Source organism: Parambassis ranga, chromosome 16 (assembly GCF_900634625.1).
Source record: "Parambassis ranga chromosome 16, fParRan2.1, whole genome shotgun sequence".
Lineage (NCBI taxonomy): Eukaryota > Metazoa > Chordata > Actinopteri > Ambassidae > Parambassis > Parambassis ranga.
In genome coordinates, this window is record NC_041036.1 from 9,251,659 (window position 1) to 9,273,954 (window position 22,296).

At 39.0% G+C, this 22,296-nt stretch overlaps 4 protein-coding genes across 5 annotated transcripts; 1 reads left to right on the top strand and 3 right to left on the bottom strand.

Annotated features, from left to right (window-relative positions):
• The first annotated feature begins 394 nt into the window (after nucleotides 1–394).
• LOC114448950 (actin-binding Rho-activating protein) lies at nucleotides 395–1,593 on the top strand. Its single transcript, XM_028426215.1, has 2 exons — nucleotides 395–527; nucleotides 801–1,593. The coding sequence occupies exon 2, from the start codon at nucleotides 813–815 to the stop codon at nucleotides 1,317–1,319; it is 507 nt and encodes a 168-aa protein (XP_028282016.1). The 5' UTR covers nucleotides 395–527; nucleotides 801–812; the 3' UTR covers nucleotides 1,320–1,593.
• A 165-nt stretch (nucleotides 1,594–1,758) lies between these two features.
• Nucleotides 1,759–3,996, bottom strand: hint3 (histidine triad nucleotide binding protein 3). The gene is made up of 5 exons (XM_028425946.1): nucleotides 3,832–3,996; nucleotides 3,393–3,510; nucleotides 3,212–3,281; nucleotides 2,933–3,059; nucleotides 1,759–2,619 (listed from the first exon to the last, which is right to left on the bottom strand). The coding sequence occupies exons 1-5, from the start codon at nucleotides 3,967–3,969 to the stop codon at nucleotides 2,560–2,562; spliced, it is 513 nt and encodes a 170-aa protein (XP_028281747.1). The 5' UTR covers nucleotides 3,970–3,996; the 3' UTR covers nucleotides 1,759–2,559.
• Nucleotides 3,997–6,765: 2,769 nt separating this feature from the next.
• ncoa7a (nuclear receptor coactivator 7a) lies at nucleotides 6,766–10,417 on the bottom strand. 2 transcript variants are annotated; one of them, XM_028425450.1, is made up of 7 exons: nucleotides 10,260–10,417; nucleotides 9,450–9,609; nucleotides 8,541–8,693; nucleotides 8,284–8,436; nucleotides 8,080–8,175; nucleotides 7,881–7,954; nucleotides 6,766–7,691 (listed from the first exon to the last, which is right to left on the bottom strand). In XM_028425450.1, the coding sequence occupies exons 1-7, from the start codon at nucleotides 10,283–10,285 to the stop codon at nucleotides 7,553–7,555; spliced, it is 801 nt and encodes a 266-aa protein (XP_028281251.1). In that variant the 5' UTR covers nucleotides 10,286–10,417; the 3' UTR covers nucleotides 6,766–7,552. The 2 variants fall into 2 exon arrangements, with proteins under 2 accessions (XP_028281251.1, XP_028281252.1); XM_028425451.1 differs by lacking the exons at nucleotides 9,450–9,609; nucleotides 10,260–10,417 and adding an exon at nucleotides 8,979–9,430.
• A 5,780-nt stretch (nucleotides 10,418–16,197) lies between these two features.
• cmtm8b (CKLF-like MARVEL transmembrane domain containing 8b) lies at nucleotides 16,198–19,831 on the bottom strand. Its single transcript, XM_028425667.1, has 4 exons — nucleotides 19,663–19,831; nucleotides 18,568–18,741; nucleotides 18,353–18,472; nucleotides 16,198–17,898 (listed from the first exon to the last, which is right to left on the bottom strand). The coding sequence occupies exons 1-4, from the start codon at nucleotides 19,792–19,794 to the stop codon at nucleotides 17,812–17,814; spliced, it is 513 nt and encodes a 170-aa protein (XP_028281468.1). The 5' UTR covers nucleotides 19,795–19,831; the 3' UTR covers nucleotides 16,198–17,811.
• Between the last annotated feature and the right edge of the window lie 2,465 nt (nucleotides 19,832–22,296).

Below are 22,296 nucleotides of genomic sequence, written 5' to 3' on the forward strand. Positions count from 1 at the left end.
CACTGTGATACAGCTGCTAAATGGGAATTGTGCTGTCGGACCGGACTATTAAGACACATGGAAACCAGGGTTAAGTAAGTTTGAGTTAAAGTTTGAGAATTAAATATCTTTTAATGACCTTGTCCAAATTGAAAAATACAGTCTTTATTTTACAGATAATTTTAAAAATGTTATGTAATTTTTTATTAAATCAATTATTTGTGCACGCAAAGCTTTGTCATCTGTAGCTGCGCAGATAAACTCCTCTTCAGGCTGTAATCTGCTTTACTTAAAGAGACACCTCATCCCGCCCCTCCTAGTGAGTGATTGGCTGTTGGGGGTTGTCTCTACCCGGCCTTTGGACGAAAGAGAAGTCCATCAAAGTGGTTTTGCCAGCGCTTGGTGACAGAAAGGCATCCACACTCTTGCGACTGTCAGCAATGCTGCAGTGTTGTTACATTGTTTTTCACAGTTACAGTGCAAGTTTGGTTTGCTGAAATGAAGCTTCACTGCAGCTGAACAGAGGACAGAGACTCAGTGTGGCGCATGTAAGTTAGATCATATTTTAACTTTGAATCCAAATCTCCGAAATGTTGTGTATACTGTCCATATCTCTATTTATAATGAATACTGTAATTTTCCTTACTTTGTTAAGTTTTGTCAGTTAAATTTGCTGATCTGCTTAGACTGCTAGTCATCATTGGGCTCTTAGTCATTTATTACTTTATACTGCTAAATCCCCAAAATAAAAATAAAAGGAATGCAATCAGTGAAATTTAAAGTTTTTGTTTTCTCTCCTTTCTCCTGAACACTGGGGCCAGAGCACCACCATCATGGACACTGAGGATAAAGTCCAAGCTCCTGCTCAGTTTGGTAATGATGACACGGCGGTGTGCATCGTATCTGTCAAAGGTATGAAGGAGAACTGGCAGAAGTGGTCCAGCGAGCACCAGGAGTACCAGAAGCAAAACCCCTTCAGTCATGACACTAGGCCGAGTGTGGTGGTCCCTCAGAGGGGGCAGGAGGATTATGGCAGGCCCTTGCAGGGCTCTAAAACTGATCAGCGTGGGAAGGACGCTCACACACACATCAACAAAGAGGTTGAAGAGCTGTGTGAGGTGATAAGGAACATTGGAGAGCCAAGAGACAAAGATGAGGATAGGAGTGATGGGAAAGTGACCACTGTAGAATTTGGGAAGCTGTTTGAGCATTATGTGACTATCTCTAATAAACTGGTGGGGATTCTTCTGCGAGCGAGGAAACAGAGGCTGGTTGAGTTTGAAGGGGAGATGCTGTGGCAGGGGAAGGATGATCATGTAGTTATCTCTCTCCTGGAATGACCAAAGGCTTTATATGCTGATTCATGGTATCACTGCTGTAGACAAGCATAGCATGGGCATCGCTAATCGCTAACTAATTTTTATATTTATTTCAGGGGAAGTAAACTCATATATACTGTAGTTTACTACATAGAACATTAGCGTGTATTTGAATTAAGGTTATACCTGGTAAAAGTGGAAGACTGACAGGCTGAAATGAGGCCAGAGTGGTTAATGAGACAGAACCAATGCCAAAGTGAACATGAGGCTGCCTGTGACAGACAATATGGTGCTATAGGAGGAACCTGATCCAAGCTGCCTGGGTGCTCACAGAGGATGTATTTATTACAAGTGTGCTTTGTTTTCAAGACTTTAGAATACACAGACAGTAAATATGCACCTCTCATGGAACGTTAACTATAGAACAATCAAGTACTGCATATGGTGTTATAATAAAGAAACAAACACTGTCCTGTGTGTTATTGAGTTAGGTGCTTTATGAACTAAATGAGGCAGATCAAAGAATGCGTAAACATCTAGGTATCGCAAAGGCACTGAGAAGCAACAATATATTATTTATTATAAAGAAAAGGAACTCCTAAAGTGCAAAACTTTTAAATAATACAGTGTTTCTGACATTCTGTTAAAATAATACAGTATAGCATTACTCCAGCACAACTTCATCAACGTTAACACAGTATCAGAGATGAGCAAATACTAATTTTTGTATTTCAGTGCTTGTTGAGATTATGTTAACTTAATTCCCATGCAGTTGAGAATTGTTAGTTGTTTTTCCACTTTACATGCCTCTCATAAATACACATTGAATATGCAGCTCCATCCCTTTACCCAGAATCTGTGCATACACAGCTAATAAATGTTAAATACATTTCAGATTTTACATGCATAAAATCATACCAAAGCAAGAAAGCAGTAGTGGATGACAAGGAGGAAATTCATTGTTTTGCTCAGTGCACCCTTCAATTTGGTCGAAAATCTAAACTATGTGATCCTTGGTCCATAGAGTAAATTATTTATTACAGATTTAAGGAGATTAAAGTAACTTCTTCAGTGAAAAGATTTAAAAAGTAGAAAGATCCTTGAACATTTTTGTTATAAGCAGCAAAACATAAAAAATTTGGCTTTATTCAAACTTTTACTTGGCATTAAGTCCCACATCTTTGTATATAGTTAGATGTCACCAGTTTCAAATATGAGTAACAGACAGAGAGTGTCTGCAAGAAGATCAAGTACCCTCATCTCAGTCAAGTACAGTAGAGGTCTCTCGTTTAGAGTTGAGAAGCTCAATCAGCTGGTCTGCCTGCGAAGCATGAACAAAGTTAAAACTCCACCTTCAAGATAAAGTAAGATTTACAGAATAAAATATGACATACAAGTATAAACATTATGCCAATAATCAATAATAACTCTATTCAGTTTGTATAATAACAATTTAATATTTTTTACACTGCAGAGAGAAACAGAAAACATTTGCTGTGCACTACTCTGTAGCTCAGAACAACAACTTACAAAATGACAGTCAAAGGTCACTGCTAAAAAAAAAAAATAATAATTTAATTGGAGTAAAAACAGCTTATCATTGATAATCTTTTGTACTGAAGTTCTAGACTTACTGTGATAAACCAATAGGAGTTGAGTCTGTAGAAGAGCCGGGACATGAAGCCCATTTGACTGGCGGGTGCCAGGACATGAAGGTGTAGGTGTGTGACAGAACAGAAGGGGGGCCAATGAAAACCAAACCTGCAGACACACAAGAGGACGTTTCTTAAACAAGAAGGACATGTACCAAGATCAGATGATCAGTTGCTGTATAAATGGGGCAAAAGATGAAACTAAAGATAAATCAAACTAATAATCAACTACTACAGAATGTACCAACGCATGAAGCCCACCTGACATCATCAAGGTCTGTTATGTTGTTCTTTTGCAGCATCTCTTTCCCTGTCTCCACCATCCGCTTCACTAAACACAACCACAAAAACGTGTTAGTGTTTTTACATTTCTACCATTCATTGTCACTGTTGCAGCCACTTCCATAAGCACTTATTAAGAAGCAAAACGTGTAAACATTACCCAAAGGCACATGTTCTTTGCTGAGTGATTTACAGTTGCCAACATGCTTGGTTGGGACGACCAGGTAATGGTGGGGAGCTCCAGGTTTGATATCTCTGAAACAGGAAATCTCTTCATCCTGCAACACCAATTTAAAAAGAAAAACATCCGGTTATTTTGAATGCGTTCGTTCACTCACTAACTCCTTAGTGAGATATACTAAGGAGCATATGCCTGCATATATATACTGTTTATATATGAGACCTAGCTTAAACATATAACAGTATGAAGACGAAGACTACAGCACTGAATAAAGTTGTTAGTTAATATAAATATATCTGACTAATTACTAATATAAAAAAGTAAACGTTCGGTACATCTAACTAGCTAACCAGACAGGAATAGGCTTACGCTTGTTAGCTAGCCACTCAATATTGTGTACTTGTTAAAATATACTCACAGAATGTAGAAGCTCCGTTCCCATTTCATTGTTCACAATGCGGCAGAAAATGCATTTTTTATTGTATCCTTCGTTTGGTTCGCTGCTAGTTTTAGAAACATCAACCTGAGCAGGTTCAGTAGCCTGGACCTCGGCCATTGTTGAACAATAAACTGTCAAATTCAGACCTGCTGCATCGATCCAAGAGCTTGTCGAGCTTACAAGGGGAAAATACACGATTATCGATGGCAGTGTGCACTGCAAGCGTGAATGACGCCACTAGAGGGCAGTGTTGTTAAACATGTCTTTAACTGTGCCTGGTCACTGTCACTGTGGTCAAAGAAAAAACGACAAGTAGAGAGGGGGCGTTATTCTTTTGTTACATGGCCCTAAGTGACGAATTGATGTTAAATTCAACGTAACATACACAAGTTAGGAGGAAGTTATTGTTTTGTAAAAGTTACAATATATATTTTTGCCTGACAAGCTTTTTGCTATATCTGCTCTGTCCCCAGACATAATGGACATAAGGAGATTTCTCACAAAGAAACAAAAAGTAAGTCAAAGTTTTAACACAGGGCAGGTTTTTAGTGCAGTAAGCTGGCTAGTCAAGGTGATCCATTAGCTAAGTGGGCTATCATTTCATCCAAATTCCAGACATAAAGTTAAGAGTTGTTTTCAGCAATTAAACCGCATTGTACGGCCAAGAATGAAGAATGATATCGTGTGATATTTACTGTCTGTGGATATTTCAAAATGTGTTTCATAGTTACCAATGAATATAACTGCTTCTGTTAGCCTACTAGCGTTAGCCTCGCCCAGTATTTGTTAGCTAGTAGACACCTGCTGGTTTTGTTATCAGCAAGAATAAAAAAAGTAAATGTAACCTCAGGACACAAGAGTGACGGCACCCGGAGTACAAATACCTGGGAATGTACTTGGACCTTAAACTGGACTGGAGTAAGAAGTGGACACTGTGTTCAAGAAGGACCAGAGTCGCCTCTACTTTCTGAGGCAGCTGAGGTTCTTCAACATCTGCAGGACGATGCTGAGGATGTTCTATGACTCAGTGGTGGCCAGTGCCATCATGTATGCTGTTGTCTGCTGGGGCAGCAGTCTGAGGGTGAGGGACATGACCAGACTCAACAGAATCATCAGGAAGGCCGGCCATGTGTTGACCAGCTGCAGGAGCTCGTTCAGCAACAGACTCCGACTCCCACGATGCACCACTGAGAGACACAGGAAGTCATTCCTGCCTTTCTCAATCAAACTACTGAACTCTGAACTGTAACAGTTTACTCAGACACCTTACATTCATACTGGTACATTCATGTCATGCTCTTTACTGTGTAAAAGTTTTTACACAGTAGTAAATATGTTCTTTTTTAGATACAACTCTGGGATTTAAATGCTATCTAGGTATCTAGATATTTATTCTATATTTCAATTTCAGCTTTGATTTCTATTTGTCTGTAACAAAAAATAATTTCCCCTCAGGGATAAATAAAGTAATTCTGATTCTGATTCTGATACTGGAGGACCAGATTAGTCACTGTTCTAATTCCATTGGTCTACTTTTATATGGTTGTTTTAATAGGCAACTTAGTGTCCTTGAAAGGCGGGCGCCTATAAATACAATGCATCATGATCATATGTCATCTTCTGCTACAATTCTTGACACTGAAAATGTTCCAGTAGTTCATGGGGTTAAGGCCTGCCCACGTACTTGGAAAAAAACATCCTCCCTTCTTTGCAATGCACCCTCTGTCCTAGATCATTTGCTGTGGTTTTGCATCCTACAAACTCTCATGTTCTTTCTTCTGAAGACTCTGAAATGATCACTGTTATATTTTATTACAAGCAGCTGCATGGGGAGAAGCACACAAACAGGTCTGACACAGCTCTCAGTGGTTCTCCACCGAGCAGGAGGCAGATGTTTTAAATCTTAAAACTGTCCTTCAACCTCCACCAGGCATAGTATGAGACATAAATGTAGCTCTCAGCATAAGTTCAGTCATGAAGACTCTATTTCACATCATCCACCTCTTATGTCTCTCCGCTGTTTAATAGATGGCACCTCCCTCACCAATCAGCTGTCGATTCGTCCCTCTCCTGCCCAATCATAGCGTAGCAAGAAATTTTAATCTCCTGATCGAATCCGGCAACCCTCCTCCACCCCAAGCACCTCCCGATCCATGCAGTTCAAGGTCTCCCCTCTCCTGCTCTCCTGCTTCAACACCACCACCAGGTCTAGGCCCGGGGGGGGGGGGTCTTCTGATCAGCGGCCTCTCCGTTCGAGCTTTCCCCCCTTTCGGACGTGGTCCTCACGACGGGGTCTAGGACGCCAATGCACATTTACAATTATTGTATTAATTAATTCTTTCTCATTCAGACTCATTCGCTGAGTCTCTAATGATTCAACTCTCTATGAGTGTGATGCAGGTGCAGTTCTTTTCTGTCTGTCACATTCATGTGTAGTCAGATAAGCTCTAGCATTGCAGTATACAAGGAGAAATGATGTGATTCCGTATTTTCCCACCACATGTTCCATCCACTTGCATGCTTCAATGTCAACGTGGGCCTTTCACAGCCAATATAAAACAAAAGAAAAATTTATGCAGCTAATTTTGTTTGCAAAATTTGTTTTGTAAGTTTTACTTTACTGACTGAGCAGTGTCATTTCTGTGTGAGCCGGTGCTGCAAACTACACTGAACCTGTGAGTCCCTTTCCAAATGCCTAATGTTCAGACATACAGTTAGCATAAATGCATAAATTTACTTTAACTTCTTTTCTATTGTATGTTGTCTTTTATTGACTATTTAAAGGGATATTTATATGTATTATAGGTTTTGTCTTGTTTTTGATACTTTGAAATGTATAGCTACCAGAGTGGCACAGGTGATAGGTTTATGGCTGAAGGTTTATTTTGAATAAATAATCACTGCTTTACTCAGTTTTAACAGGAAAGACAAAGGTTTAATGGCCCCACAAAAAGAATGGCAGCGCCAGCACTGCCCTAAATACACTCAGATTGACACATAGGTGCACAAACAAGAAAACATACAAAAGATCATACAAAAAATATTTGCTTTGCTTTCCTGCTTCAATTTTCTTAAAAACATATTTAAATATCTACACAACAAATAATAACAACAAGCGGAAGAGACAGTTAAAATTCAGGTCCCTTCCTCCATAAACAGCAGGCTTCACACATAATAAATTGCTGGTAGTGTAACCGTGTAGTTTTCTTTTTGTACAAAAGAGAGTTACAAATGAAAACATTGAAACCAAACCTGTTGTAAGAGTGTAGAAAGGCTTTTTCAGGTCCTATCTTGTTACGGTGCCTTACCAGAAAAGAATGCAAACAAAGAGCAAACTTTGTAAGCAACAGTGTTTTTGTGAACTTTGTATCATAATACTCTCCATAATCAAAAGAAGCAAGCAGGGCTTAAAGCTTCAGATGCCAGTTGGCTACTTGGCTTAACAGAGAGCAGCTGATCAATAATCAGTAGTTTAAAGCACCAGGAACCTGGACCACAGGTTTCCATCTAGCCACTTCAGCAGGACCGGGACCTCAGGACCACCACAACCAGCTCTGTACTCTGAGCCGGGTGTACAGCTGATAGACAGCTCTATCAGGATGTGTACAGTAGTGGCCAACCCACACATGTCTCTTGAAGTTTTCCTTAACTCCAGACGGGTTCTGAATTGTTTTCATCTTCTATTTTCAGATGTTCTCAGTCAGTATTGCACAGTCCAGACCTCAACGTCTTGTACAATGAAGTCTTCATGTGTGGAGAGGGGTGCGTTGTGAAAGGTAGGACAGGAAATGCTTGCACCATGGTACAAATCTGCATCCAACCACAGACCAAAGACACCCCTACAGGAAAAAAAAACAATTCAAACTGTTAAAATGTGTTACACACATAAGCCTGCCGATAACCGGTATTGTAAATTCAGTTATCACACAGGTAGCCTTTTAACTGATAATTTTATGGTTCCGCTTTTTATTACTTTATGACATTGACAGACTGCGTTTTATCTTTGGATAGCAAAAACAATAACTTACTCTCCACCACCAATCCGCAGAGATTCCAGGTCGCCACTTACAAAGTACGAATTCTCACCACTCCACCTGTATGCCTGAAAGAGAGAAGCACATAATTTATATAGTTATATTTACATCATCTCCTATGGTTTTCCTATTTGTTGCATTAAAAACACAGCAGTTCTCAATCTTTCTAATAAATATCATCTTATCCTCTTACCTGGAAGTCAGGACTGAAGCTAAACAGGAAGGTTTCTCCTGTGCCGTAGCAGTATTTACTGATTTTGAATGGATCGGAGACAAAAGCCCCAAAGACCTAAAAAAAGAAGACATCATTTCATGAGATTTACTCAGTCTCAGGGGTTAAACTTTGACTGCTTTTAGTAGTGAAAGGTGTTGGTGAAAAAACGAGGTTGATGCAAACCTTTTTGTGCACGTCTTTGACGACCAGCAGCGCAGGACTGTCAAGATCAGCCATGTTCCTGTAAAGCGTCTTCAGGCTGCTCCCATGGACAGCTGTGCTGTAGACGAGCTGCCATGGATAACCCTGTGTCCTAGCTGGCATGTGAGCAGCAAGCTGTTGAGAAAGGTGTTGTGAATTAAACCTCCATCATCCCATTGTGATAAAGACATAATTCTCCGCTTGAATGAATCGACATAGTTTGATTGAAGACAACTTACTCTCACTAGGTGGTGATCTTCTAGCAGCTGGCTGTGGTCGCTCAGGATGGGGATAACATCGTCAACTTCCTCTTGGTACTCGGGCTCCTCTGCCTCAGAGCCCTCAGAGCCGCACAGACTCAGGCGGCGCTTGGAGTCTTTTACTGTGATAATCTGCAGGAAGGAGCACAAAGATCCAAAAGGTTAGTGAGAAAGAAAAGATGACAGGATGTTTTCTGATATTTATCCTGTTTTTGTGTCCTCTGCATTACATAAAACTGGACACACTGGACAAATGACTTATTTACATGTAGTATGTGCACTTATATTACTCACAAGTTGTTTAATACAGTGCTATCTAAGGTAATTTTGACAATTTACCAGGAATACTGGGTGGATGATAACAAAACAAACATTTTCAGCACTCCAACATGATTGCATTTGGACCAGTAATCCTACCTCAACATACGGCTCCACGCAGTCACTGGCAAAATAAAGCACCTTGATATTTTCTGGAAGCTGCCTCATAGCTCTTTTCTCTGTCAAACCTTGCACTGATCTGGACCACATGGTAGTTCACTAAACAAGCGTGCCTTCTCTCTCTTTTTATATGCGAGTAACTTTCACTCTCTGCTTGTGATTGGTTAGAAACGTGCGTAGACATTTGCTCATTGGTTTGCTCTGACGTTGAACAGTTTCTTTTCTGGTGAAGCAGTAAAAAGAAACCAGATGCTGGAGGAAAAGGGATGTCCATATATGGAGAGTAGGCCTTCCCACAACCTCTGGGATAAGTGCCAAACTATTCTGTTCTTACTGTAAATTACCAAGGGAGGATTTAAACAGAAACGTTTAAGGCTTATGCAGTCTGCTTTCTTAACCTAGTGAACTTTATTAATTTAACCATCTCAGTAAATTTGTGTAAATCCTTACCTCCCAGTTCTTGTTGATGACAGAAATGTCCTTCTCCACTACCAGATAATGCTTCTGATGTTTCTCTCTGATGAGGTACCGGGGCTTGCGGTTTTTCTTGTTGCCTTTAGTGTAGATATCTGGTGACCATTGCACAAAGAAGGTGTAGAGGTGGTCAACCCTTTAAAGCAAACAGGCACAGTTTTAGTCGTTAGTGAGCATCATAACAAAAATACCTGAATGCAAACAGGATGGTTATTCATGTGGTTCTCTCGAAATAGGATATTTGGAAATTAGTTGATTGTTTAGAATAATGGAGAACAAGCATGTGAGCTGCAGATTGTTTCCATTTCCCATAAGGGCTTTAAAACAGTTGACAGTTAAGCGAATGCCTCTGCAATCATAGGATGTGCCTGGGCATGAGTAGCAGGAAATGCATGCTTTAGAAGTTTCAAGTATTAATACAAGTTTGATGCTGGACTGAGGTTATTTTAGAATACAAGTGAGAATTAGGAATTCCTGTTAGAACAATTGAGTTAATTAGTTTTCCACAACAAATAACTTCTCATTTTCTCTTTTTGTCAGAACAGCACTGAAACAAACTCTGTACTATGACAAAAATAGCTCTTACATAAGACATGGGAACTAAGCACTTCATATATATTTGCAAAAGGGTTCTATTCCGAGCTTTCCACTTTGATTTGACCTCAAGAAGACAGATTTCTTAAAACAAGCAAACCAAATAACTGTCTGATTGAGCTCCAGAAAATACCACCACATACAGGAACCAGCATCATATTATTCACAGCTGTCTTTTTGGGTTCTACTTACTCTCCGACACTGTATGCTACTCCCATGACTGAGGGTGAAGGTGGTCACGGTAAACTGCAAAATGTAAGAAGAAGAAGTGGTCGGCCGGTTCGGAGGCTCAATGCTGAAAAAGCATTTCCACTCAAAGTCTCTGCCATTCCTGCTTTTTATAGGAGCGGATCAATGGCTGAGATAAGCCCTTTTGAACATTAACCCTCCCTTTCTCACTTGAAGGCTCTACATGTCCAGCACGTATTCATGCATAAATTTCACAATAGGGCTTGAAAGTCAAAGCAAGTGATACATTAACGTGACCTGCTCTCGGTCCCTGTCCTTAAGTTTGGCTGGCGTTCATGCAGTTTTTGGGTCAGTGACAGAATGAGGGCCGGTGTCTGTCTCTTTGATTGCCTCTTTTATTGTGCCAGGCTGTCTTCTAGGGAGTTTTGACCTCTCTGGAAGTTTCTTATTATATAAAGAACCACTGCATTAACTTTACAGCTAAAGTCTCTGAATAATTTTCAAAATAAATAAAATAATAATAAAAGTAATAATATAATAACATAATTCTAAAAGTCTACAGCAATCATGTAAATGAGAATGAATTTATTGTATAAAATATTCTGGTTGCACACACCACATTACATCTCATCCATTCCTTTCTCTCCACATTGACAATGAAAGAGGAAAAAGGTATTAACGGTATGTTTGGCCAGTTAAAAAAACGTCAGCAGAACAGCAACAGAAGTGGTTGTGAACTTACTTGTAATTGTACTTAGGTGGTTGGATTTGAAGTTTTGGGGTTAAGATGCATCAGAAAATTTTGACGGCTTTAATGACTTATTGGCAGATAGTTCTTACTGCTATATTTAGTCTTTTAGCTCAGGAGGAAGACAAGAAGACACAAATTCTATTTAAAGCCTTTATCTTATCAGTCTCCACCCTATCGGGATTTGTCTGAAGCTCGGCCTTTAATATCAAGATTTAATCAAAACGGTAAACCCTGATTGTAGTGTTGACCTTTTATAAATGATCAATGATCAATACTTGCCATTCAGACCTGATCAGTTTCCATTTATCAGTCAAACAGAATCACAGAGTTGTCAGGATTTTTTTATCTGTGGTCATTAGGATTTCAGAGTAAACACAAATAAACTTTTCAATAGGTCCAAATCTTCTCTAACAGTAATCCTATTTGTGAGAGCTGATTTGAGAGTGTTGTTACCAAATGTCTTCACTTTATATTTCTACCGTCTTCTCTCCTTTCAGCAAACAATAATTAACATTCTTAATAAATAAATTAGAATGGTGTAGACTGTGAAAGCAGTACAGTTACTTACAAAATTAAATACTTAACCATAGGTTCTGTCTTGTAGATTACAGTAGGGACATTTAGAGGTCAACAATCCGCTTTAATGTTCTTACACAAGAGAAATAGGATGGAGGGGATCAATTTGAGACAGTATGAGCTCTGAAACACAGATGTGATCGATAGGTTAACACAGACACACAGATATACACCCCTAGGAAGATATATAACCGTAATACTTGCTTTTATACTCATACACACACTTGATGCATGCAGAGTATACGTGTGCATGCACACATGTAGAAAAAGTCAATATGGCTGATAGTGATGTGATTGTTTCATCAGTGGTTTGACTCTGTCCATTATTAGAATGTGAGCTTTGCAGTCTGAATTCACATAGTGTGAAGTGAAGGTGACCAGAAAGGACATCAGTAAGTCAACTGTTGACACACAAGCATCAACAGGCCAATATGATGAGAGAAGTAGTAAATTTCTCAGTTAATTATTGACTTATAGAATTTTTGGAAGCAGTCATTTGTTCTGCCAGTCAGTCTGGCTGCTTCACCTCTGATTCCAAAATGGGAACACACATAATTAAACATTAATTAAAACATTACTTGTCTTTTGAGGTATAGTCCTCGTACTTACACAGTAACAAACACATTTGGTTGATAATCAATCTGCCAGATATGACGGTAACAATATGGACATATTGACCCACTCTACACAAACCCACTCTATGATCATATCACCCATAGAAGTGTGACCTTTGGTCCACATGCAAGACGCCACTTGTTCCATTTTCAAGGACGGAAACATACACCTCATGTTACCTGGTGAGGACAGGTTAAGTATCTTCCAACACGATCCCACATTTGTCCACAGGGAGGGCCTTATGTTTGTTTTTTTTCTTGTGTTTTTAAGTAACTAAAAGCAAGAACACTTTTCCTCCTCCAACCTCCAACTGATTAACAGAAAGATGAGAACAATTGGATCAAAAGATAAACTCACATAAGTGGCAAAAACTTGTGGAGTGAGTACACCACATATAATAATCACACTTTTAAGATTTGTGAGAGAAAACTCTCCATTTTCTTTCGTTGTATGTAAAAACAGCCGTTTGCCCACATGTGCACAGCAAGGACGTTTCACACCCTTGTGCATGCATGCCGGTGTGTGGAACAATACATGGTAGTGCATGTATAGGTGTGGGCATGTAGGTGTTACGCACATCATTTCCTTGGCATGCTTTGGACTCCACCTCTCCTCCAATTCCTGTAAATCCACTATGCGCCATGCAGGATTCTAACGAGGTCTGAGAACATCTTCTGTGAGTCAGCATGACTCGATTTCTCTTTTAAGTAAAAGTATACTTTGACAAATTGACACAAAGGCATCAGACATGCAGGAATGTAAACAAGTCTAGAATGTAAATGGGTTTTTTAGCTGAGAGCTGGTCTCCTGTAAGATCAGCCAAATTAACTAAAAAAAAAGAGAAAAAACAGCTTCGGATTATATGTTTTCCACTGCAGTGCTTTGAGCAGTAGTGGTTCAAGCAACTTTTCACTGCCCTTTATACAAAGGTTAGGTGAATTTTCCCTTAACCACAAGAAGTTTCACAAACTTCTTTTATAGTTTGATAACAATGGAAACCTTGTCAGTAGTGTCAGTGTCAGTAAATCTGCATCACATTAAAGAGATCTTGAAGATAATGTAAAGGTGTCGATCGACATGGAATTGGAAATGGACCTTTTACGAGAATATTGATCAAATTCACTAAAGAATTTAGTGATGAAGTAAAAACAGTTTCCACCAACAGGTGCAGGAAGTTGATTGTCCCTTAGGCAGTGCGGCTCTTGGCCCTGTACACAGGACTTGACCAGCAATGTTGCTGATGGACATTTGTGGCTAATGGATATGCCATTGAACAGCACTGCTCAGAACTCATTTGCTTGTTGACACAAAACACTGACATTGTAAAACCATGCACATCAACGCACTGGACTCACACCGTCTTCTCTTTTATACCTGCACATTTTATACTTACTGCCACCCTGCAATGTGTCTTTGTGCTTATTTAGCACTGTGTATCTGCACTTTGTTAATGCAGTCTGTGTTTAACTGCTGCTGGAGACCTGATCTGAAACTGCTGGATCACGCAATTAAGGGGAACTTTTATAGGCTTTAAATTTAAGCAAGTCTGAACTGGTAGTCATGCAGTAGTTTCCATCTTCTGCTAAAAATGACACTACAACCCCTTTACAACATCTGTTAATGATTTATTGATTAATAGGCATTTTTCTGTAACATCTCTGTTCCCCCATATTCTGATCTATATAATATACTGACTACCTACAAACATAGATAATTATTAAATGGTATATTTGAAAAACAGATGCTCACCTTGTTTGACTTGCAGCGGTGGCACAGAAAATGACATGTTGCCTTATTCTTGATAAACACAGTTGCCAAAATAATCTTAGCAAATTATCATAATAGATAATTTATCTAATGTAGTATGAAACCAGTTCTTATAACACTTGCTTCTTTTTCTGTTGATTATTCAGTAAAGTGACCACAGGCTGAACCCATCTAGTACATTGATTTTCAGCTATCTAAAAGTCCATGCAGGGTTATTGCTTAAGCTCACGTAGTTTCTGCCTGTGCTCAGGAGGTGTGCATGTCGTGTGTGTGTGTGTGGATTGCACTTGGGATGTCCTCTTAAATTTTATCTGTTTATGAGACAGGTTTTAGCTGTTTGTGTGCAGGTTGTACATGCATGCAAGTCATCAGGGAACGTGTCAAAAGGATAATACACAGCTGAACATTTGTCAATCAATTCAGAGAGCACGGCCACAGTCAGCTGCCATCAGCTGCAGATGAAAGTGTGTCAGTCCTGTTTGAGCAGTTTTACATGTGAATATCTGTAGTATACGAACTTTTAATATCACCTAACATCATATCAGATAAATGTTTTACTCCTGATTTAAGTGCTAAAACAGCAAATGTGAAGATGATAAGATAAGATGATTCGTAATACACCAAAATTATGTTCACCTTCTTTTATCGAGCAAACTTTTTGCTTCCAGAAGTAAGAACCAAATCATTTATTCAAATCCACTGGTCAGAATTTCACAATAGCAGCTGTTTGCTGGTATATTTCCGTGCACAAAAACCAGGTCAGTGCAATCAGGCTTTTGTGTTTTTTTTACCTGCCTCCTGCAGCAAATCTCTGAGTTCACAAAAACTGGTTTGTACTGGATCAGACTGCTGATCTGCATGAGTGAATTCAGTGTTGCTCTCATAAGCTTTAGGTTTACAACAAGAAAATACATTATACAATTACAAATCACTGACACAACAGCCTACATTCTATACTTGTGGACTACATGGCTGTATATGGTTTCAGTAGTTTTTTTTTTAGTGTTTCTCTCTTACTCTTGCCTAATTGCACAGCCTCCCTTTGGCCCTCCCCTCCTGTTGGCAAACTGCTTACCTAGGACTTCAAGCTAACTGAGACATTTAACTTTAGTGACACTGTAATGCAAGCAATGTAGCAACAGACGGTAAAAGACAAATTTACAGCTGATGACAGTGTAATCGCTACAGCTATACAGTATCACTCAAGGTTAATCAATGATGTTTCTGGGAGTAGTAAGTTTTCTGTTAACCCAGATATGGAACCGTGCGCAGTAAGTGAGCTCTTGTAAGCTGTGGCAAGTACAAGAAGAAACCACAGAAGGCTTCCTTTACAAATGTACACGTCATTTCAGCTGAAAAAGGGGCCTTCCACTGAAGAATCCAACCACAACACACACCTCAGACGGTGTTTTTAAATACATCTATTCAGCTATAAATGAAATAACTTGTAGTTCTTCATCTATGAACTGTGCGATATTGTCCAATTCAAAAATTGTATTTTATTTTTTTTATTATAATGATGCAATTACTAGTCCAGTCGCTGGATAAGTAAATGTTGCTTTCACCTGTTCCACTACCTGTTGACAACTCTCACAACTTTCATGTATTGCTAGGTTTTTGGATTAGTGTGGTGACCTCATGCACTGTGAAGCTGACGGCAGCATTCACACTGAGCCTGAACTCATGAAAGCCTGTATGCAACCATTTGTTTGCCATTTGATATATAAACTCAAGCAGTAAATGCAAACAAGTGATCAGAGGCTGGCTCTTTTCAAAGATGTCCACATGAGTGTTATTATCAGGGTTTTTTTTCACTTCTATAGTAAAGCATTACTGCTATTAAAAATGGTGAAGATTTCTATCACTTGGATCTTTGTCTAAATGATTATTTTAAAAGACTCTGGAGGCTTGCCAAAACCAACCTGACCCGCAGTTAACTAAACCACTTCTGTACTTTACCCAGACTGGACTTTACATAGCAAAAATCCAAGGCCAGCAGTATCCTTTATGAACTGCTATAAACTGGAGTCTTTCTATGCATAAATGGAGCAGTGGGTCAATGCAAAAGTTGATGTAAAGCTCCTGTTACTGTCACATATTTAATTCCGCCAAAGGCCGTGCATGACAAACAGTAAAACCGTGTAGGAAGAACCTGGAGATTTTTGTCTCTATAGGTGGGAGTGTGGTGGGTGTGTTTGTTTAGTTGTGGAAAAAAAGTGTAGACCCAGAATATAACGTTCATAAGACTTTTATTTATACAATAGTTATTTAATATATAACTTGTGTGTCTCATATAAAGTTTTGTGGTCTATGATGCCTGCAAGACTCAGAGGCACATCCTCTGTATTCTAAAAAATTGAACATATTTCCAACAACCTACATTCAACAACCTGTATTTACTTCGCCTCAGTATTTCCATGGCCTTACTTGATCATTTTGCTCAGAGTTTGTATCCACAGTTTGGGCATAGTTTCAGTCAAAATCAAAAGTCACTGACAGTAAACTGTTTCTGTTCTATAATGCTTAATATACCAGTGGTTCTATGGCTTGTTCTAACTTTAAATGGAGTAAAGTGTGCCATGTAGTTGGAACACAGCACCAATACTTCATTAACATGGCTGCTTGATTGTATGAAGATGTGTGTTGCGACTGAAAAATGATCCCTGAAGCATTTAATCAAACTGTATATAAAGTTACTATAAAGTATGTCATACAGTTTCTAGAGAAACCATTTGCCGCTTGATATTTACTGTCCATGTTATTCAAAGATGTTATCAGCCTACAATGGTGTAATTTCCTGTTTGAGGAAGCGTGTTGATTCTGAGTTACTTAAGTGATCACTATTACAGTAAGTAATATTTACCATGCTTTTCTACCTGGGAACATCAAGCTATTACCTGTTAAAGTCTAACAAACATCTTTTTTTCTACCTTCTTCTTTGCATTTCATTTGTTGTGTGACTGAAAAGTTCACAAGAGAATTGTTTTATGCATAAAACAAGCGTATGCAAGGCACCTTTTCCTTTAATAAAAAGAAAACTCACTCTCTTTGTTATGAAACATTCTGCTTGTTACCAATTATAGCCTATTACCCCAGGACTCACTGAGATTAAAGCAATCTGTGCAGTACAGCACATATTTGGGCAGCTGGGTCTTGTGGTTACGTTGACGCTTCTGAGAAACTGTGATGATGTCATAGCACTGCTATCAAAAGGTAAAGAGATTATTTTGATATATAGTAAGTAGAGCAATCTCATGAATCTTAAAAAAAGAGATAATCAATATAAAATCAAGACTATAAAATGTGATAGTTAACCAGCTTTAACCAGCCCAAACATTATGTTGTTTTCAGTACATCATCATTTATATAATGATATTGGCTGCATAATTTATTTTTAATTGGTTTACTTGCACTGCCGTCCACGTTTCAGATCTCTACAGCAACTTTCTTTGTCAGCTGACATTTGTGACCTCTGTAGGGCGCTCTCTGGTTGTCAGCCTGCCCACCTAGTTCTCTATTTACCTTGTCTACCTTGAACTTACTTTACTAGGAGTTGATCATTGATAAAACAGTTAATTATAAATGGTGATGTGCAATATATCAGTAGTTTTACATATTAATCAGATCAAGAGGTGTAAATCAAAGGCATATATTCTAAATGACTTGTTTTTCTTGTGGCAATTTATAAGTTAAAAAGACAGACCATCATATAACATCTACTCATTCACTACCATCATGCGGCTTTTTTCACACTGGAAAGAAATTCATCTATTATATAAAGGTTTAGTCCATTGACTGCACCCACACACACACCAAGCCTGAATAAAGCTGCAACAAAACAGGAGTCTACTGCTCTTCTTCTGTGGTTTTCCAGACATGGTAGCTCAGGTAGCTGCTTCCTGCATAGCACACAGTTGACAGAAATGCAAAGAACTGAGAGAAGCGAGAGGAGAACACATGAGAAAACACCAGGAGAGAAAAGAGGGGGGAATGCAGTTAGATGTGAGGATCTCATGAAAATAATTCAAGAATAATTTATAATAACTGAGAGAAACATCATTTACTTATTCCTAATTAGATACTGTATTCAGCCATCACCAATACCTCCTTCTGTTTTAATGGTAGGACAGCACGGCTTTTACATTGTTCACAGTATGTCTATTTTAATGTATGTATGTATCTAAGTATAGATGTTTTTATTTATCTAATGTGTTATATAAGCGTCTCTGGGCTTATGAGTCTCCAATCTTTGTAGAATTGCAAATGACAATAACACGTCAGCCTCGCTCTGTAATATGATACTGTTATGATAGTTTGCATCAATGATATCCTGCATGACATGAGTGCTATCGTGCTGATCAGATCATACTGAGCTGAGTGTTCTTACTGCTGATGCTGCCCAACAGTTGTAGTTGTGTCGCCCCCTGATGGCCTGGTTAACGGAGAGTGCGTCTACTGTTGCTGTCACCAGATACAAAACTGTAGCACTACAATTCAAACACAACGACTGTAGCAGGGACAAAAACAAACAAAAATACATATTTATCAAAAGTGGCTTCATCAACAGGGGCTGACTGGTTGTACGGTGTATGTGGATGTTACCAGTGTTGTCCATGGGATCTGTGGCATCCTGATATGGAGTCCAGTGAGGTAAATTATAAACAGGCACACTGTCAGAATCCAGAACAGGACGGCGACAAACATCACCCAGCAGAGGGCAGACATGTGAAAGTAATCTGTGCCCCCAACCAGAATCCATACTAACATACCACACACCTGAGGAGAGGAGAGGAGAGGAGAGGAGAGGAGAGGAGAGGAGAGGAGAGGAGAGGAGAGGAGAGGAGAGGAGAGGAGAGGAGAGGGGAGGGGAGGGGAGGTCACTGCATTAAAGTGACATCAAATGTAGCCTTCAAATACTAAGTAAAACACCCCAATAATTTCACTTTTAATTGCAGACCTTCATCTTGTTCTGTCTCAGCTGAATTACAGTGTTGTGGCAGTGAGAAATTAAATCTCTTTCCTCCTAACACTATTGTATACTCCACCCTTCCCTTTTGACAACAAAAGATTCCTGCTGGATGTTTCATATCACAGGAAGAAAGCATTTTCTGGTGTGAAAGGATTGTCGTGAGGTGGGTTTCTTTTAACAGCGAAATAGTTTCACAAAATTTATCAGCACTTAATGTTTCTATGATTTCAGGTCAGTATTTTTCACCCACTGTGTTGCATTCTTTTCAGAAATATGTGCCATTATTTTTAAAAAATCAGATAACTTCCACTGAGACCAGCCCATCCTCTGCATGGCAGACAGCCAGACTGTATTTAGAGAAAACCCGTCCTGATTTTTTTTCCTTCAGCTGATTTGGAAAGGAAGAGAGACAATAAGAAGAGGAAGAGATATTTGTTTGGTGTTTTTGGTTAACTTCCTTTTTTCGCAGAAACATAGTTTTTCTTTGGTTCAGTGAAAATAAAAAAATCTATTTCCTGTGCAATTTTAAAATCATTTGTGTGAATTCTGGATCCATTTTACTATTAAAGAAGATATGAGGTTTTTTTCCTCAAACCTCTGATTAGGTAGTCTGCTCTGAGATGCTCTGAGAACTTTTTTAATATAAAGTGTTTACTTCTCCATAAAACATCAAAATCGCTGCTTAATAGTAACTTCCTGTCAGAACCTATAGATGCAGTCAGACTTACTATCTCAGCCAGGAGGAGTATTCCTTTAGGAGTCGTGGTGAAGTGCTGGTCGAAGGCTAAGGTAGAGGTTGACACGTTGTAGTCCGGTAGTGAAGGACTTCTGCGGGCAGACACTCCGGCCGGTCTCTCCATGATGCACTGGCACAGAGAGCCTGTGTGCCTCTGAGGCTGTCGTAGCAGCAGCAGCAAAGGAAGTGGTGTTCCTGTACCGGAATTCATCAAGGACACCCTTCTGTGGGAGCTGTCTGTGTCTCCTTAACTTTGAATCTAAAATTACAGGTTATTTTGATAAAAGTTGTCACTGGTACTAAATCATTAATTCTTCAGTCACTTTTTGTGCTGTTGTTGTGACTTAAAAGCTGTGGATGGTGACAATAATTGGAAAACAGAGAAAACAGTCCACACAGATGTTCAAGCTTAGTCTATCTACTCCAAGATATCCAACCATTTCTCTCAGCATTTCATGCATTATTGATCTCTGATAATATATTTGCTCTGACAAAAACTGGAGGTTAAATACTGTTCAAAATCCAGTTATGTTGATGGGACAGCGTATGCTTGAGTTCCACAGAAGCCATTGTTGAATGCAAGAAACTTACCTCAGTTATTATAGAACTTTCTGTCAGTACATTTAGGAAGGAAGTCCATATTTTTTCAGCCACTGACATAACAACATTGTATTATTTCCAAAGAGCGCCACTACTGCAGTATTGTCAACACAGCAGTAAATAGCTTTAACCACAAGGGGGCAGTAGTTACACATGGACAGACCTAAACCTTACAAGGGAGGAAACGGCAAAGAACAGGGACAAAAGATATGGTTGAGGCCTAAGAAGATTCACTGGTGGGTGTGTAAGTTGTTGTTTTCACTCTTGTATTCTTTGTTGTTGTTGTTGTTATTATTATACAGACAAAGGAGCACTTATTTATTACCTGAAAGCTTTCTCTTCACAGAAGCGTGTGTGTCAAGAACAAGAACAAATAGCTTAGATAACTGAATATTTTGTGTTGCTATGTCAATTAATTGTACATGTTTAACAGCACGTTGGTGATGGAAGCAGAAGCATACACTGAGTAAGAAAAAAAGGGGGTTATATGTTTGACTAAAGTGACTGAAAAACCCAGGTGACACAAATAATATTCTGAGTCAACAACATTTATGAATGAGGGAGATTTATTGCATCCCCAGCTCTTCCTCTTCAACATCAGATGCAAACAAATGGACCAATAACCTTCATATTAGGATGCTTTGTGATGCTCTCCTGCAGTCGATATCCTGGACCGTGCATTATCTGACTGGATATTTTACATGCTTTACCTTATGGTTCTTGATAGACTAATTCTGCCCTGCTGGGCACATTCTGCTCCGCACAGCAATATATCCACTGCAGCGATCTATACTCTGCATCACTCTCTCTCTCTCTCTCTCTCTCTCTCTCTGCATTTACTGAAGCAATAGGTCGGCTAATCTTGACTTCTTTGAGCTAGCCTGTAACAACATGCAGCCAATACAATAACTAAAGTGATGACCAATGAAAACATTTCTTTTCGTTTGATTGACAGTTGACAGAGACATCAGTCTTTCTTTGGTTCCAATAGGTTTCTCATATGAGCCGTCTAAAAGCTAATTATCACTGCAGGGGGGTGGGGGTGGGGGGCATTTCACTTTCAGTCTATTAATTAAAAATGGAAATACCATCTGCATGTGATAACTAATGTTAGACTGTATTCATAATTGTGTCAGATTGTGTGTGTTTAGCATTGAATTTATCATGTCATAGAGAGCCTCCATTATTTGTTATAATATATTTGTTGTATTACATTTATTTGCCATCTAACATCAGGGACATTTCATATGTTTTGGACAGGAAATTCTTCTTCTGCTATTAGGGTGTCTCATAACATGCACCACAATCCTCTTCACATGAAGCAAGTCTTATTGGTGAGGAGTTGTGTGCTGCCAGCACAGTATCTGTAAAGAGTGTATGAATAATGAAAGCCACACACAGAGTGGACTCTCTGCTCAGTGACAAAAACATGAGAAATCCACAACTGATGGCCTGGTCACATGTAACTGCTCTAAAGTAGTATTCTTTGAATCCTCTGTGTTTCCTTCCTGCTCCACCCACATGACTCTTCATGTGAAGCCATTATTTGTCACCACAGTAGCATTCGTAACAACAAGTAGAGGGTACAACAATTATATAGTTGGCTATAGGAAGATAATTATTCATGTTTAATGATCTATATTTTTATCTGAAAAATGTACGCATATGTATTAGGATACATATATGTATTGCTCCAAACAACAAATATCATAGTTAGCAGCAATTTGTATGGTTATTCTCTGCTGATCAATAACCTCGGGCCTTTTGTAGTAGTGTCTTTTCTTAGATTCACTGAACTAATTAAAATGAAGCTCAGTTAATTGTCTCAGCGGCTCATTTAAAAATGGGCTTCTCCTTTAATTCTCCAAAATACCACAAAGGCCTAGAAACACAGGTGATTAATGGTTATTGTGCTGCTTTTGTAGTGGTGTGTTTTGTGTGTGACATTTTTATCACCATGGCCTTCTATGAGATTTGACATCATGTGATTAATGTAAAACAATCTGTGTTGTCAGTCAAATAGATG

Excerpts from the sequence above, each read along its gene's own strand:
- cmtm8b (XM_028425667.1), bottom strand. The coding sequence starts at position 19,794 with ATGGAGAGACCGGCCGGAGTGTCTGCCCGCAGAAGTCCTTCACTACCG. Across the intron at positions 18,742-19,662 it reads TACTCCTCCTGGCTGAGATA|GTGTGTGGTATGTTAGTATG; the intron begins GTAAGTCTGACT and ends TCCTCTCCTCAG. Across the intron at positions 18,473-18,567 it reads AGATCCCATGGACAACACTG|TCGTTGTGTTTGAATTGTAG; the intron begins GTAACATCCACA and ends TCCCTGCTACAG.
- LOC114448950 (XM_028426215.1), top strand. The coding sequence starts at position 813 with ATGGACACTGAGGATAAAGTCCAAGCTCCTGCTCAGTTTGGTAATGAT.
- ncoa7a (XM_028425450.1), bottom strand. The coding sequence starts at position 10,285 with ATGGGAGTAGCATACAGTGTCGGAGA. Across the intron at positions 8,437-8,540 it reads AAGATCACCACCTAGTGAGA|CTTGCTGCTCACATGCCAGC; the intron begins GTAAGTTGTCTT and ends CTTTCTCAACAG. Across the intron at positions 8,176-8,283 it reads TCAAAGACGTGCACAAAAAG|GTCTTTGGGGCTTTTGTCTC; the intron begins GTTTGCATCAAC and ends TTCTTTTTTTAG.
- hint3 (XM_028425946.1), bottom strand. The coding sequence starts at position 3,969 with ATGGCCGAGGTCCAGGCTACTGAACCTGCTCAGGTTGATGTTTCTAAA. Across the intron at positions 3,511-3,831 it reads GAACGGAGCTTCTACATTCT|GATGAAGAGATTTCCTGTTT; the intron begins GTGAGTATATTT and ends TTGGTGTTGCAG. Across the intron at positions 3,060-3,211 it reads ACAGACCTTGATGATGTCAG|GTTTGGTTTTCATTGGCCCC; the intron begins GTGGGCTTCATG and ends GTGTGTCTGCAG.